General features: G+C 36.2%; 1 protein-coding gene across 1 annotated transcript in view; it reads left to right on the top strand.

The window, feature by feature from the left end:
* Positions 1-18,201, top strand: part of FER (FER tyrosine kinase) — a 170,648-nt gene that overhangs the window by 122,603 nt on the left and 29,844 nt on the right. Inside the window, exon 16 of the mRNA XM_050912701.1 lies at positions 3,898-4,021. Within this exon, the coding sequence (XP_050768658.1) occupies positions 3,898-4,021 (124 nt within the window). The remainder of the gene's footprint in view (positions 1-3,897; positions 4,022-18,201) is intronic.

Genomic DNA, 18,201 nt, shown 5'->3' with positions numbered 1-18,201 from the left:
TAATTTTATTAAAACTGTGTTTTGATGGTAGGCATAAAATACACTGTATACAGCTCAAGGTATACTGTGCTGGTTTTGCTCAAAACTCTACAAGTTCATACAGTACATGCCAAACACTGAAAATTGGCAAGACTAAATCACTTCCTGATGATATGATATGATTGCATTGGGAAGTTACAGGTTTGTGTTCTGCGATTTTGACGTATTCTGATGTAAGGAACTGAGCAGCTTTTAATCCTGTTCAGAAATGAATTGATGAAAATTAGGGTCTTAATCTGATTGCCTAAGCATATTAGAAACACATTTTATAACATGTGTTATTTCTAATTTTTTTAATGGTTATGGTTAGCTTTTCTTTGATACCTTGTTATCTTTAGTAGCTTGTTATTTGAGAATAGATTTTTTACTGTTGATTGTGGAGAGCAGTAACTCATTTGTACAAAGGATTTATACAAATTGTGAGGAATATGAATTTAGACTCACACTGGTATTGTTGTAACACTTATTATAAATAGACCTTTCTTACTTAGGCCTTGTTCCTTCATTTTTAGTATGGCTGTGTGAGAAGGCATCTTTTTTTTTAGTATATCAAACTGAGCTTCTCTGTCTTTTCAGTTCTTCCTGCAGTAAGTTGTTAGAAACTCTCAGTCTTCAATATTGGAACATTGGTTGATAGAGGGTAGGGTTTTTTTAAGGATGGTCTTATATGTTTTTTCTGTAAGTTTCCTTGATTTACTGTTCTCATTCAAGTAATGCCACAATTTGTCAAGATTCGAAGACTTTCACATTCATAAAGGCATATAATCATACTTACTAATTAAAAGATGATTCCTATGTACAGAGCAGTAAGTTCTCAGTACATAAACAAAATAATTTTCATCAGCTTGCTTGTATGTGTTGGAGGGGGAATTGCTTAAAAATTATTGTTAACTGTCTGCTGTAACCAGAATAATTCTTTTTATGTATGTAAGAAATGACACATATTTCAATGGAGTGTTTATCTGCCTTCTCCCTGGCAATACCTACTTTTTGCCAGTTACCAGACTATGTCAGTAACCTCTCAGATTAAAGGAAAGGTAAATGTTACCCAGTCCAGTTTGCAGTAGTATTCTGTTCTTTTAAGATTTCATTAGAATTTAAAATTCAGTATCCCAAGATTCAACCTGTCAGACTTTGGAGATGTAATGTGTGTAACTATCTTTTGTAAAACAGAGGGTATTTCAAATTGACTTTAGAGTCAAGGGCATCCCGTCAGCTCTTGATTTTCCATCTATGTGTTACCCAGCCTGGGAGTAAAGGGCATCGTGGGCTCCGTGTGTGGCAGCAGCACTGTTGGTGTACTCAGGATGCAATATTTGCTTGCTCACCTGAGAGGTTCTGGTTTGCCCAACGTGAGAGCATTCGCTGCGTTGTGAGTAAAAAAGATCACTCATCTTTGCTTTCATCCTTTGTTACTCTTACAAATTAGAAAATAGACCATATATGCTTTAAACAGAATGTGTTTTGCTGTTATGTGCACTGCTTTTTAAAAATTGCCAGAAATTTGTCACTGAAGAAAGAAAGTATCAGATAATTTTATTCACCTGTTTAATTGGAATCAGAATATTAAGAAAATTGGCGGTCAGTAACTAGTGGTGTACCCCAGGGGTCAATACTGGGTCCCGTCCTGTTTCACATCTTCATTAATGATCTAGATGATGGGGCAGAGTGCACCCTCAGCCAAGTTTGCAGATGACAGTAAACTGGGAGGAGGGGCCAATACAGCAGAGGGTCGTGCTGCCATCCAGAGGGACCTGGACAGGCTGGAGAGATGGGCTGACAGCAACCTCATGCAGTTCAACAAGGGGAAGTGCAAAGTCCTGCAGCTGGGGAGGAACAACCCCAGGCACCAGTACATGCTGGGGGCCACCCAACTGGAAAGCGGCTTTTCAGAAAAGGCCCTGGGGGTCCTGGTGGCCACCCAGTTCAACATGCACCAGCAATGTGTTCTTGCGGCAAAGAAGGTGAATGAAATCCTGGGCTGCATTAAACAAAGTACTGCCAGCAAGTCGAGGGAGGTGATCCTTCCCCTCTGCTCAGCACTGGTGAGGCCACACCTGAGTGCTGTGTCCAGTGCTGGTCTCCCCAGTACAAGAGACACACGTACATACTGGAGAGAGTCCTGCAAAGGGCCATGAAGATGGTAAAGGAACTGGAGCATCTCTCACATGAGGAAAAGCTGAGAGAGCTGTGAATGTTCAGCCTGGAGAACAGAAGGCTCAGGGGCGATCTCATCAATGTATATAAATACCTGAAGGGAAGGTGCAAAGAGGACGGAGTCAGGCTCTTTTCAGTGGTGCCCAGTGACAGGACCAGATGCAACGGGCACACACTGAAACACAGGAGGTTCCCTCTGAACCTCAGGAAACATAAAAATGCAAAAGCCATCTGGGAATGGTCCTGGGCAACTGGCTCTAGATGTCGCTGCTTGAGCAGGGGGTTGAACCAGATGACTTCCAGAGCTCCCGGACAGCCTTGACTATTATATGATTCTGTGAAAATAGAGTGTTTTCTGGCTTTCCTGTGCTATTACTGTGTTTACCAAAAAAGGGATCAAGCAAAATGGAAACGGTGGGTTTTATCTATAGTTTATCAAGTGTTTATTTTCTGGGAGTTTTCATTAAGGGACAGCCTATAACGCCGTCATATTCCCATCTTTTGTACTAAAAGAAACCTGATCCCAGGCAAAATAAATAAGAAAAGCATTTGGCAGTTAAGATGCAAAGCTATTTTACAATTACTCCAACTTAATATTTGAAGGGCATTACAGTTACACTTCATAACAGCAGACTTTTTTCTTTAATATTCTCTTTTATTTCTTACAGTATGAAATATAAATAGAAATGGCCTCCTAAGAAAATCCCATATGAAACTTTTAATATATAGTGTCTTTTCACATTGCTAAGAAAGGCAGTATATAAAATCATGTAACAGTGCGTTATTTGCAAGAGAGAATCGCTATAGTCAATTCAGTGCAAAGTGAAAAGAAACAAAGACCAGAGTAATGGCTGGCTACACACTAGCAAATAAATAGTGTGATGCGGAAAGCTCCACTATGATTTTTTGTCTTTGCCTGGAACAATAAAATATATTTTAGAAAAAATCTTTAATACAGTTGTATCAATCTGAACATGGCATTACAGTGTTTGTATAATGTTTCTCCTGCTTATCTTTGCCCTAAATCAGTTTTTCAGAAACTTTTTTTGCAAACACAAATTCCCTTTTGGAAATCCTCCATGCTGACCCCTTTCCCTCCTCAGACAAGAGGACAGCAACTTTGTTCCTCCAAGGCAGAAGACTGTGAATTCACAGTAATAGTTGTTTGCCTTCAACTGCCAGTGTCAAATATGTAACTAACATTGCCCAAGAAGTAAAACACTTTGTTACCCTTCCAAACACATCAGTGTAGAATTTGAGAAACACCACTGCAGATGATCAATTAAAAATTAATTACTCTCATGTAACTAGTAGGACCTAACCTCTTTAGTCACAATTTTTATAAACCTGTACAGCAACCATTCTGTGATTAGGGAAGTATATTCATCACAAATTATCAATTGTTTTTGTCAACAATTTTCATATAAGTTTGTATTTAATGTACACTGGTGAAGATTTGGGGTATATCAAAAACACGCTGTGCAGTTTTCACTTTTAAGAACCAAGTATTTAAGGGAAGTTAGGGAAACTGCATTTTGAAAGGTGATTTCCTTCCTTTCTAAGGAAGGAAACCTAACTCAAACTGGTGGGTTGAGGAGAGCAGCTAATAGCTGCATTTTGTTTGGTCTTGCACCCCTAATGAGAGATAAATGTGAGTATCTTGTCTGTCGTGTCTCACTGTCCATCTCTCTGTTTTTCTAGGAGGTGATTTCCTGTCCTTTTTAAGAAAAAAGAAGGATGAGCTAAAAACCAAACAGCTGGTGAAATTTTCGTTAGATGCTGCTTCTGGTATGGCATATCTCGAATCTAAAAATTGTATACATAGGTAAGGAAGATATTTTTTTCTCACTATTGTAGTTTTGATCATTGGAAATGCTAGCTGTTTAAGTGTGTATGGTGCTCATTATCAACAGGAATGATCCCTACAATTTAAAAAAAAAAGACTATACTTTTTCTGAAAGCAGGTCATTATTGCTTGTCTAATTCAAAACTGTTCTGTTCATTTGGGTAAAAATAAGTACTACATTATTTGATCTGTATAGTTTGTTGCTATTAATATAAGTTAATAATGATTTTTCACCATCATAATTTGCATTATAAGGAGCATAATTCATACAGTGACAATGAATCATGGCAAAAAGCAATCTGTGAGGCTTATATCCTGTCTGAAATTTACAGATACTTGCATGGCCAACAAAGAAGTTATGTTTGAAGTGTGTTTCAGAAAAATCCACTGGTTTCTCAGATAATAAAGGGAGAGAAAGTACAGTGCTGTATATTAAAATACTAATTTCCTGGACTGCTTTCTCTAAAATATAGAAGATTATCAGCCATTATGCTCTTGGGGTGCCTTATTTCTGTTCCTACCATTCCTTTTGTTGTTCTCCAGTTTGACTTTGCCGTGGCACTGCTTGTACTCAGTTTGTATCAAAGGGAACATACATGATTTCCACCTATTTTTCTCTCAGAATATATACCCTGCTACAATGATATGGCTGAAATACGAGACATAAACAGAATGATAACCCACTTTACAGAAAAATTATGAAGAACGAGTTTTCATTTGTAATATTGATGACTTCCGCTTTGCGTTGTAGAACATTTGTAGGTGAACTGTGTGCCACTTCACTTACATAATGAGCCTGTTTCATATTTGGCACCGTTCTGATGAATGCTGTTATTGGAGACCTGAGTGGCATTTCTCTTAGATTTTTATCAACAGTGAATTGTTCAGTTGCAATCATGCAGGTCAAGAAGTAGATTTATCTTTAAAAACATTCTTCCAATGAGAGTAAGCTCAAAACCTATTTATAAAATCTTACAGTATTATTGTAAGTGTCATTTATGTATTTTTTGCTCTTTTTTGTGTTCGACTTGATTTAAGGAAGCTTAAATAGAATAGTAATCTTATGCTGTTTCCAAAACTTGGAAAATTATTCTGAAACACAAGTTAATTGAAGCACTTCTGCAAGATCATGATATATAAGAAACACTGAAAGAAAAAAAGCCTAACTGACTGTATAAAACTATGGAATATTCCTTTTGGGAAATCCCAGAGAAGTATTGTAAGCACCATGGGGAAAAATAGGATTAAGGTCCCAGCATTCTGTCATGGTAGAATGTGTTTCAGCCTGGCTCTGTTTGCCAAGAAAGTAACGGCATAAAAATCAGAGCAAGTAACAGCATTAGTAATTTACACTAGCCTCATGAATGCTCTAGTGCTTAATAATTTCTGTAACTGTCAGATCAATGTTAAATCAGAAGTGCCTGTTTAGAACTCCTGTGTTCTTAGAAAATAAAACCACGGGGAAAAGTAATAGCTGAATAACTAAAATTTATTAGAACGGTATTGTGTAATGTCTTAGTTGGTAATTGCAATTACTGAAAAAGAGTACGGTACTTATTCATTAAATGATAGTGTGATGCCTGCAGAATATAAATCAGTTTAGAAACAATTATTTTTGGAGAAGTGCTATCCCCACCTGCCCCCCCTTTTTTTTTTAACTCTGGAAAAAGAGTATCCCTGCTCATCTATGTGGGTTAGTACTGTTCTAACTACTATAGATGACAGTGTGGCTTCAGTGTATCTCTGAAAGACACACTGGCCGTTAGCAGTGAATAAGAAGAGCTTTTGTTAAGGTGTGTTTACAAAGCTAATAGTGATTCAGAGAATGTATTTTAGAGAGAAGATATATGTAGCAATGTCTTACCGTATGAAAATTTCATTGTTTCATTGTTTTCAGTTAGAAAGTTGAATACAAATGTGTCATATAGATCTCAAGTCAGAAAAAAGAGCCGTAATCTAATCTGTTTTGTTAGTGCCATAGACTTGCCAATGCACACAGCCTGGGTTACACATACTATGGTACAAGTAGGGAAGAAGTTCTTTCCCCCTGTTTACTTTTTAACTTTCAAAATCTTCACAAAATTTGTTTATTATTATCACAGGTTGTCAGAGGTGGTTATCAGAGAGAGCTACCACTTTCCTTAAAGGCAGAAACAAAATTTTTAGTAAACTTGTCCTGAAGAAAACTACAGTTTTAAAGTGCAACCAAGCAAGCAAACAGTATCTTCAGGAAAACTGCTTGCTTTTATGAAACACACAGGTTAATATGAAATAATTATTTAATTATCTTTATATATATTCATATTTAATAATAAAATATGCATTTCCAGTATTATTTTACCAATCTTATTTTCTGGGATATTCAAGATTATTTTTGGTTTTACGTGTTTCGCCATAATATGTGCTTATTATATTTATGAGCTAATTGTTCTGAATTTGATAGGTAAACGTAATGAAAATTTCTGAATCAGGACAACAACCAGCCAAGTTTAGTGATTTTAGCAGTAATGATAGGCACTTCTGGGTGTGTGGGGGAGTTGAGTTACTAATACAGGTTAATTGGCAAATGCTTGCTCTAGAAAAGTAGCTTATGAAGTTTTAAAATGTGTTTTACCAAAGGCTGAACTGCATTTTAGTAGGCTTAGCATACATAAAACTTTTCTAGGTCTGTTTCCTGTTTGAGGAGTTTGGGCATTTATCCAGGATTTCTAGGTACCCTGAGGGATGGCTGGAGATACATTTGTCTAGAAAACCTGTCTGCTACAGAAGCACAGAGCATCTGTTGCTTGCTGAGTACTTTGAACCTGTTGCACACTAGTGGGTGTGACACTCTTGGTGCTGTGCTGCAAATACACTAAACAAGGCAATGACGGGCTAGCAAGGAAAAGTCGAACTGTCTAGTGCTTTGTAAGCAAGCTCTTAGGTGTTCAGGACTCAGAACCCCACTGGAGTTTCAGCTCCTCCTTACCCAAGCACTGAAGGTGCAGCTATGTGGCTGCATGGTCTGTACAAGGAATTTGGGAGCCCTTGTTCCCTCCTTTTTAGGTCAGGTAAGACAAATTAGTCATGGGTAAGTTTAATGTTGGGAGGATGTAGGTTAGAATGGAACAATTTAATTCATAGTAGGGAGAAGATTTAGCACTATGTAAAAAGAATAGTGATTTTTTGAAAGAACAATAAACTTGTTCTTTTTTGTTAGAAACTTCATCAACTGAAAGTGGTTCCAAGGTAAAAAAGAGGTAAGAAAATTAACTAGAGAGAAAATGGACTGAGCAGCGGAATGTTTTTTATTTTGTTTAAAAGTCCACAGGCTTTGATTGCTATTACTTAAGAAGCATCAGTAATATATAGTTAGAAATAGTTTCTATTATGTAGGTTGCAGCAAAACAAAGTTGTTTGGCTTCATGCTGTTGATTTTCTGCAGTATTCTATTTGTTGTTTTAAAGATGTGTTCAGAATCCTCACGTGGTTTTTTAGTAGTTGAGGTGACCATAATTTAGTACCATGTACATTTGACTTGCTGTTAATGTGAAACTAAAGGCTGCTAAGCAGTTTATTAAAATCATTTTTAATGCTGCTTTTTAGTTGTAGATGCACTAGCTATACTTAGCCTTTATATTTTAAAATTCCACCTAAATCTGTACTGGCTTTCTGAAATTGCTATTTGAGTCATACTTTGACTTAGCCTTTCAGTAGTGGGGCCGGTGCAACAACTAATCTGCTCTTTGTTTTCTGTTTTTGTGTGTGCTATGGTGTATCAGTAGGTGCAAATATAAAGTTAAAATTTGTCAGACTTAGATGCTTAATGCATGTGAGTGGTTATTTGATCTGCATTTTCATCTCCTCTAGCATCCAGATATCACTTGTTCTTTGCTCTCTCTGTTCTGTTTAAAGAGAAGAAATGAGTGGGCTTAAAGGGGAAAAAAAAAAAGCTGTGTGAAAAGATGTTATTAAAAGAAATAAAAAGAGTGGTTGAACATATACAGAAGAATGTAGTCATTTCGTCTTCATTTAATTAACATGAGGTTAAAGAATTGTTTCTTGCTTTTCATTTTTACCATATGCTATTGTTTAGATAGTTCCATTTTTTGTGTTAATTAGAAACACAAGATAAGGATGGAGATGTGATAATTTCAGTTGGTTCAATAAGCATTTATGAGTCTTTTCCAGTATTTGATTTGCATGTGATGAATGCATTTGTCCATAATTTATGTTTAGTTTCCAAACCAATCCTCTGGGAGTATAGGAGAGAAGCTGCAACTACCCAATTCAGAGAATTTGGACATACCTATTGTTTGTTTTATTTTCCCCTCTCTTTACTGCCATCATTTTGTAATGAAAATAATTCAAATTATGGTAGAACTCAACTGGAAAAATATTTTAATGTTGAAAGAAGCAATTATGTGTAGGATTTCCTGTTTTTATCATTTAATAGTCAGTACAACCTTTCAAAATCAAAGATACAGTTAGGTCTTGAAAATATTTCTGTGTGGAAAATTGTGTTGTAGCTTTATCTACAAGTAATACATATATAATTCTAATTGATACCAGCAGAAATATTTTTCTTTTTTTCAGTTAGCTACTATGCTCCTTGATAGTGTTCTGCATACTTGAGAAGTAGATTGACTTTTACCTTGTTTAAGAGCTTTTACAAATACATTAAGAACGAGTTTATTTTTTTAAATAATTGAATGTAAACCTCATGAGGTTCAACAAGGCCAAGTGCAAGGTCCTGCACCTGCGTTGGGGCAATGCCCAGTATCAATACAGACTGGGGGACAAATGGATTGAGAGCAGCCCTGCGGAGAAGGACTTGGGGATCTTGGTGAGTGAAAAATTGGACATGAGCCGGCAATGTGCACTCGCAGTCCAGAAAGCCAACAGTATCCTGGGCTGCATCAAAAGAAGCGTGGCCAGCAGGTCAAGGGAAGTGATTCTCCTTCTCTGCTCCACTCTTGTGAGACCCCACCTGGAGTACTGCATCCACCTCTGGGGTCCCCAGTACAAGAAAGACATGGACCTGTTAGAGTGGGTCCAGAGGAGGGCCATAAAAACAATCAGAGGGATGGAACACCTCTCCTGTGAAGAAAGGCTGAGAGACTTGGGGTTGTTCAGCCTGGAGAAGAGAAGGCACCAGGAAGACCTCATTGTGGCCTTTCACTATATAAAGGGCACTTATAAGAAAGACAGAGAAAGACTTTTTTACCTGTAGTAACAGGTAGCAACAGGACAAGGGGCAACGGTTTTAAACTGAAAGAGGTTTATATTGAACATAAGGAAGAAATTTTATACAGTAAGGGTGGTGAGACCCTGGAACAGGTAGCCCAGAGAAGTTGTGGATGCCCCATCATTGGCAGTGTTCCAGGTCAGGCTGGACAGGGCTTTGAGCAACCTGATCTTGTGAAAGGTGTCTCTGCCATGGCAGGGGGTTTGGACTAGATCATCTTTGAAGGTCCCTTCCAACCCAAAACATTCTGTGATTAAACAAGTTTGAAGATGCATTATTAGGACAGAACTATAATAGAAGTTAGAATCTTAAAAGTGATCAATTAATAAACATTCCCAACATGTCAGTTTTTCACTAAAGTTACCAGCAGTAGCCTTCAACTATGCATCTGCCAAATGCAGTGTAAAGTTGGTATTAGATTCAAATGACTTATTTTCAATATATGCACTATGTGTGTGAGAAGATATGGAGTAACTACATTCAAGGTATATTCCTTAGTCAAGTTTTCCTTCCAGCCGGTGCATTTATGATCTGGAAGTCTCCCATATCTGAATTAAAGAAGATGTGTTGATTGGTAAGATGATCGTATTCTGTGGTCCAGTTCTTCCATTTTTAGTCATATTACTACTGCTTCTTTTTGCCTTAGTTTTCTAGCCATTACAAACCCCACATTAAAACAAAAGTGGCTGGTTTAGCTTCATGCTATGAAATCCTGGCTCTGTGGATGTTAATTCAGGATTTCTATGATTTTCATTAGATAAATACCATTTATATTAATTACATATAAATTACTAGGAAAATACTTGCTTCCCTGTAACTAGTCTAGTTTACCTGATCTACTCTGCTCCCAGAACTGTTTTCCTCTTCAGTCTGGTAACTGCTAATGTAAGGAATTTTGGAAAGAGATGTCAGAACTCTTTCATAACCATGAATGCCTTAAGAACTATACTAAATAGTTGAGTTAGTCTTTCATTTCCTGTGAATCTTCCATTTCTTCTGGGACAATAGTTCAACTACCACAAAAAGGATGAAAAGTGATCCTATTCAATGTAGCATGGGTGCTGGTCAATTTGGTGTGTCGTAGTGATTCAAGTCTCCTGGGAGCAGGAGAGTGTTGGCTTAGCTCCAAAACTGAACAGGTCTCCTTCCTAGGGAGAGAGAATAACCTGCCTGCTTGATTTCTCTACCTAAATCCAGTGGAAGACAGGAGCTAAATACTTGTCTGTGCATGCTTTTGGCTGGCTCCAAGCAATTCAGTGCTCAGTGGAATGGCTGCTTTGGTTCTGTTCTGAAGTAGCTTATTCTCCTTCAGCACAATGTGTTTCTCTGAATGCTGCATTTCCTCCTGGGCAATTGCAATACCTAAGACCTTTATTGTAGTTTCTGTAATTTTCTGTCCTGGTGATGACTTATGAAGAAAGATTTTGGTGGAATGAGTTTGCCTTTCTGTAAACTAGATGGACTCTTCAAGGTTTATTATGCAAGCATTAATTTGCCATTATTAATTAGCTTTTTATGATTCATTCAGAACTGCATGTATAAAATAAGGTGATGATGTGAGATTCCATTTCTATAGCTTTCTTTCATAGAAAATATTTAATCATTTATTACTGAATCAATTCTGTACTGTTGTGTTAATAATAATAGTCAATCAAGCTTCAATGGATAAGTCTTTCAGAGAATTATTGTCAGTAGTACAGTTGAAACACCACATAAATGTAATGAATAATCATAATTTCAAGCTTTATTTATAAGGTGATGTCTCTGCTTTATATAAAACGATGTTTCAAAGCATGTTTTTTACAGTATGAATATTAGAAGTATTTCCATTCTATTTAAAGTTAAAACCACAAATGGGAACTTTGATGAAGAACTGTTTTTTCTGTAGGCCACTTTATATAGGTATGTTGTTAGTGTTTAAAAAAAAAGCCACCAAAATTTATTCTGTCATATCTATAAAATAATTTTTAGTCAAACTTTGAATTTGATTGGCGTATTACAGTACCATGTATTGAGCTTTTATTTCTTGATATGGATGTGCTTTATGCAACCTTCCATGTTGTCTCTTAACTAGTAAGCTTTTTTCCACTAAAACAGGTATTTCCACTGACTTTATTAGATTATAAAGATACTGTGCAATTATAGCATTGCGGGTTTTACACAGGTTATTTATTATTTTTTGTTTGGTCTGTTGGTCATAAGAGATACTAATGGAAGAACCATTACAAATGCATAGCGTTTATTTGGACAAATGATCCAGATTGCATGTATACAGGAAGATTGCAGAAGCCCTCCTTCTCCCAGCTCTGTTGTGGGTAGCTGAGAATCTATCTGCTAACTCTTTCCAAGAAACGTAAGTTCAAAGGGCAGCTCTTGGGAGTCCTAGTTGCTGCTAAGCAAATTAAGGAAGCGTTGACTGTTGCCAAAACAGTGGTGCTGCCCCCCTTGCAGCACTGCTTAGCACTCTGCGTCTAATGCAGGAGGGGAATACTGCACCCGTCTTAAGGGTGCAGTGTTCACTAACACTCTGCTAATGCTGTACCAAGGTGCTTGGAGTCTTCAGCCAGTCTCTGCGCTCCAAGGGTGCGATGCTGTTGAGGTAGTCGGTCTGCAGAAGATCCTTTTTTCATCAGTGGCTATTAAAACTGCATTCCTGACCGTAACATTTATCAATACAAATGTGTTAGTGCTTTCAAACGTTCCAGGAAATTATTTTTCATAGTTTTCACACTACTGTGTTTCTGCAAAATGTGGTATTTCCAACCCTAAAGTAACTAATACCGTGCTCTTCAACTGCTGTCATCTAGGAGGAGAGACAGGTGAACTCTGCTATGTTTCACTTTGCTTACCATACAGGAATAGATTAAAGTATCATATACCAGGTTTCAGTTTTCAAAAATAGATTTTCAAGGGGTTTCAGTGGGTTTTTTTCTGCAATTTACAGTCGTCTCCACTGTCACGTTGGTAAACGTGGTTTGATCCTAGAGAAAAGCATTTAGAATTAAAGTTGAATCAGTTCTGAATTGGTACTTCTGGTTGTCTGAAATCTTATTTGAGCAACATGATTTTTTTTTTCCTTTAATGAGCTTGTATGATTCTGATCTGAAAGTATTGAGAAAAAAAACAGGGGAAACATAAGTATCCAAACCCATTAAATTAAATATTATGAATATTGTATACTTTAAACTCATTATAATAAATTAGAGAGATTATTGAATTCTAAGTATGCTGTAATGTAAGTGGATGTGAACTATGATGAAGAGCTGCTTCTGAATAAAAAGTGAGCTTCCTTCTAATCTATTATCTGTTTCCCTAAGCTATTGAATTCTGGCATGGCTGAATAACAAAAGATTTAAAAAGGGAGAGGAATACATTTTTTCCGGGTGGACTCTGTGTATTTCTTGTAGAGGTTGATACTTCTTCCCCTTGTGTGCTTTGTTTGAGATTCACCCCAACCTCTATTAAAAGCAAATTAGCTATCTCAGATTTAGCTTTGCCACAGCTGCGGAAGGCCTGTAATTAGAGTAACAGATGCATGGATTTGGTTGGTCAGAGTATGATATAAGAAATGTCTGAATAAATGTTTATTGTAAATCTCAACATATCACGCTATCTCAGTAAGACCATGCTATCTTTCATATATTCCTGAATTATGCTTAATGCAGTCCTGTTACCAGAGGAGTCAGTGGTCACAGTATGTAGGAAATACATATTTGAGTTGTGGCTTTTTGGTGTTACTGTGTTACATAAATAAGCAGTAGACTACACATATGATTATATTAACTTAATGATTGGAACAATGATGATAGAACTGGAAGTTCTGGTGTCTTTTTTTTTTTTTTAAAGAATAACACATTACTTTATTCAGCTGCTATTAGGACAGATTTTGTTTGCCATTGGGAATTTCCAGCACCCATTATCTCTAGCATTTGCTACTCTTCTTTTTAAATATTAAATTATAAGGCATCTATTCATACAAGTGCAAAACAAAGTTGTTGTTTAACTGTGGTCGTTCTGAGGCTAATAATAATTAATAGTTCCCAGACACCAGTTTAGTATAGGATATTTGATTCTGCTGTTTCTCAGTTTGGAATGGCAAATTGAAGTTTCTTCATATGAAACAAATAAAGAGAAACTAACTTTTTCTTTCCATGATTGACTTTTCTTTTGATAAGGCAGTTATAACATTTCATCTTATTTAATTGAAATTTCCTTTAGGTTTCATCTTAGATCTAACCAATACACAGTCTGTGTATCAGCTGAATGGCATCAGGGGTAATCTAGTATGATCAGCCAAAGATAGTTCTTTATATTAATGTTTTGAAGTGTCTGTTAAAGGTTTCAATGAGGTTGATATTTTCATTTTACGGTAAACTTTCCCTAGTGCTCCCTATTCAGCTTATGCTTGAATATCATCCTCTATGTGTTCCCCATAAAATGGGGAAAATACCCGATTATTTCAGACCTCTGAGATTTCAGTATGTTACTTTTCCTAGGATGATGATTTAAAATGTCACACAGTGTTAAACTAAAGATAGTAATAGATAAATTGTTTGGCATGTCATTGCAGAATTATTTTGTAGACCTAGTTATTTAAAAAAAAAATACAGTGTCCATATTGACAATAAACTACTGTAATAAAAATGTATGTGGTGATAGAATTCAGCAATAACTGCTAATACAGGGGAAGCTGAAAATCAATTATTTTCTACAATAGCTAGAAATGTATAACAGGTTCCATTTTTGCTTTCTGTTTTGGTACATCTCATCTTTCAGTTAGCAATTAGAGATTAGATTTACCGTGAGAAAGTAACTTCTTCATTCTGATCAACTGGCTCTCTGTATTGTATTTTTAGGGAACCATGAGCGTTTTGTGTATTTATGTATAACTTATATGTGACCTGAGACCTTAATTTAACACTTGCAGATTTTGTGTTTCTGAAAGAAACTAACATAGCAGCCCTGGTGAATGAAATCCTTTGACTGGGGATGAGACCAGAACAAGGTTTCCATTCAGACTGCCCCTGCCAGCCCACCCAAACTGATGTCTTGTCCTGTCCTGCCAAAGATTTCCTTAGATTTCAGGAATTCCACGGCCACTAGAGTTTCTTGGACTCTCTGCTCTGTCTTTTCATTAAAGAAAGCATAATACATTGTTTGCCATGTAGAAAGTGGAAATGACACTCATTAGATTTATATTGGATGGAAGCTATTATATACCACTTAACTGGGAACATCCTTTTGCCTCTTTCTGAACTGGTCTGCATTGAAATGAATGACCTTCCAGAGGTGGTGTCTGTAGCTGAAAACACCTATTTTTTACACCACGAAAAACCATTCTTGTTTTCTTGAAAGTTCATGGTACTAAGTCAGGTTTTGTTATTGGGGTGGGGAGGCAGGTCATAACTTGGGTTTTCCATTCAGTGCATTCATGGGCACACTGCCAGACCAAAATTTACCCAATATAACTTGATATGATTAATGAAAATAAGAGTAATAATATTGAATTAATAACTTAAGTATTAGCATGGTATCCAAGTTCATTTGTAAATTAAGTATTTTGCAGTATTAACTAATTTTAAAGAATTACATCCATATAATCCACATTCTTGTTCTAATGAAATGGTCAGCTTTCCTTGTTCAAGGACCTCAATGCCTGAATGATAAAGTGACTGAAAATTACTGAGATATAAGCTCTATAATCAGAATATTTGGGAGGAGGGAGCTGTAGGTGTAGTTTACAGATGGGAGGTGATGATAACTCTCCAGGCATTTGCCCAGTCATTTGTGGGAAGGACTGAGGGTGAGCATGGAGCTGGGTTCCTGGGCACACAGAATAGGAAGATGATTTGGCATCATGAAGGAAGGACATGAGAAATCCTTACTAGGAAGCATGAGTTGTATACAAATACAAAAAGAGGGAAATGTGTGCCATTTTTAGGAGAATATTTTGTAAGAAAATGAGCCTAAACCCACTTTTTAAAGTTCCTGTACTTTCTGATGGTCCAGGGCTTCTCGTTCTGAGATTTCTTACCTTTCCTTTCCATTGTCCCTACCCTTCCACGTTTTACTGCATAATTGGCTAAGATGTGAATGGGAAAAAAAATTTGCAAAAGTAAAATTTGTTAGGAAGGAAATATTATTTGTCCTTGTTACAGCATAGGTAAAGCACAACTGTTCTACTGGCTAGCTGGTATTTCTGCTCTTACATATTTGAGTGAGTAACAATGAATCCATTCCCGGAAATCTCAGATAATGTTCTGGTCTTTCTGCCATGCTGAACTCATGTTTGGGTCCCAAGGCTCATCAGAGGGTCCAAAAAGACAACACAAAGCATGTGTTCAGAATACTGTGAGAGACTGTAGTAAAATATTGTATATGATGCATATAGTTATGTGATCTTTCTTTTAGGAGTGTATCTATTTTATTCTTGTGAGACAGCTGTTCTTGTTGTGTGTAAAACCAAAATAAAGTTCTTGCATTCGAAAACTTAGTGTTTTATAGACAGTGGGGAGAAAAGTTAAGTGTCAAAAGCTAATTATAGAAAGGATGATATTTATTGTAAGAAATCAGAAGAAATTCTTAGGTTATAAACAATTCATAAGAAATTTCAGAGGAGGTTTAGATTTTTTTCTTGTTACAGAAGATGCATATTATGAAAAAAATTTTTTTTTTTTGCCTCTGTGGAGTTGAGTCAGTGTATCTTTTTCTCATGAGATATCCCTGATAGAGAAAATTCCCTCTTAAAAAATGAGTAAGCTTGGCTAGAAATAAAGCAAATGGGATTGAAAGAAATGTAAGCAAATTTTCTTAGACTCTCTCATTCTATTTAACAAGCTGTAGCATTTGGAGTGTTAAGATACTGTCTTAGGGTTGTTTTTATTTAACTGCAATACTACTTTCTTGTTGATAAATATTAGGAATTTACAAGTATTATTCAGACAATCATTTGAATAACATCTTTTTAGAATAACAAATTACTCACTGGATGAGAGCGACAGGCTCTCTCTAAGAAGTGAAAAGTAGAAAATAAGAGTATGGGATATTGAAACTAAGATAGAAATAACATACAGCTAGTGTTTGTGGAAGCTATTGTGGTGATCATAAAGTCATACGGCTTTTCTACATAGTATAAATTATATTCTCTCTACTGTCATAGTCCTGTTGCAGTGGAGAATAGTGGATGAACTGTAATTACTTTCTATGGTAAATGTAAAAAGTTTAGTGACATCTACTGTTCAGAGAAATAACAAGCCTTAAGTTCACAGTCTGTGAACTTCTGTCTTGTGTTACACAAGGTCAATAAAAGCATGTACTCTGGAACTACTGTCAAAGGGCATACCTATATACTTTATGCAGAAAAAAGTACAGAAAAGAGAATATCATACTTTTGATATGTGTTCAACACTGATTAGGTTGCTATCATCTACAACATCTAGAAATTTCTACCTCATATCTTCATTTTATTTTCAGGGGATTAATTTTTAACAGTTCCACGTTCTCTTAGCTTTCATTACTCTCAACAAGAATTTTAATTTCTATGACTTAGTATTGAACTTTTAAGAGGTAGACCAAGAAGATCCAGTATGCCATCAGAACTCTTTCTCCAGGTTTTGCCAGTTTGTGTAGACTAGTTTCTTTGAGTAGGGGAAGACATAATTTACAAATAAATTTGGAATTCCCTGATGTCTTTCAGAGAGGAAAAATGCAACCTAATGTTGAACAATGTAAACATTTACATACTCTTTCAGAAATAGCTCCGTTACCCACTTTCTTGAAGTATCTATCTATTCCTTAAACAGTGTTTTTTTGAATGGATTTAAAAGTTAAGTTTGGAGAACATTGTAGCTTTAATAATAATACTTAGAAGGAAATGGTAAGGTGTGAATCTGAAAGTATCAAGAGATATCAAGGGAAATCATTATACAACCAATGGTCCTAACCTCCCACTGAAATTCAATAGTAAATGAAAAGCTGCAACTTTTTACAGCCAGATGAACTTTTATTCCATAAATTAGAAGTAAATTAATTTGCTGTTATCACTGTCTATCTGGTTACTTAAAATAAAGTAGCGGTTTGCTTGCCATCTTTGAAGTAAGAATTTTACTATTAAATTGCAGTGAAAAATGAACTGATCCCACAGAGCAAAGTCTAAGTGCAGGAGACATTGCAAAACCAGTGTTGTATGTTTACCTAAATGGATTAAATACAACTTGCATGCTGAAATCAACAGAAAAATTGTCATTGAATTCAACTGGAAAAGAAGTAGGGCCTTAGATGATAATGACTGCTTTTGCTATACTTCAATCCATGTTATTTAACAAGTTGTTCTAGTCACAGCCATGAAGCTACAGCAGTAATTCTTTTCCATTTACTGTATTTTGGAGTTTCATATTAAGTCTGCTCAAAAAGTTCAGACACCCCCTTGTCAGATACCATCAGATACCAACCTTCACAACCAGGAGATGCAAACCATGTTTTTGGCTGACTATACCACTGGTGGTGTTTCCACAGAATTTTTAAACTATATTTTTGATAATCTGTACCAAAAAGAAAGATGGACTGCAGGATTTCATTTTTGCAGTGGGTAAAGGAGGCATTAGTGGTAGATGATAAACAACGAATTACATGATAGGATAAGATAAAAGCAGAAGAAGATGGATTGGGGAGGAGAGGAAGAATGCAGGCAACTAAATGCCAGTCACCTCAGAAATGAGGTACGGGGTTCTTCTTTGAGCATAGATCATTGACCAGAGGGTAAGCATGTGTGTCAATGTTTGTTTAGTAAAGCCAAAGCATGCTTTCGTGTACACTGTTTTCTTTTCTTCAGGGTGTAGAACTTTTCCTGTTTTATTTCTTACAGCAGAAAATTCTAATTAGTGTTTCTAGAAGAGGAAACATATGTTGCACTAAGATATAATGTATTGGTTCA

Source organism: Gymnogyps californianus, chromosome Z, assembly GCF_018139145.2.
Source record: "Gymnogyps californianus isolate 813 chromosome Z, ASM1813914v2, whole genome shotgun sequence".
NCBI classification, from domain to species: domain Eukaryota; kingdom Metazoa; phylum Chordata; class Aves; order Accipitriformes; family Cathartidae; genus Gymnogyps; species Gymnogyps californianus.
Note: the sequence above shows the minus strand (reverse complement) of the source record. Positions and strands in the feature narration are given on the sequence as shown.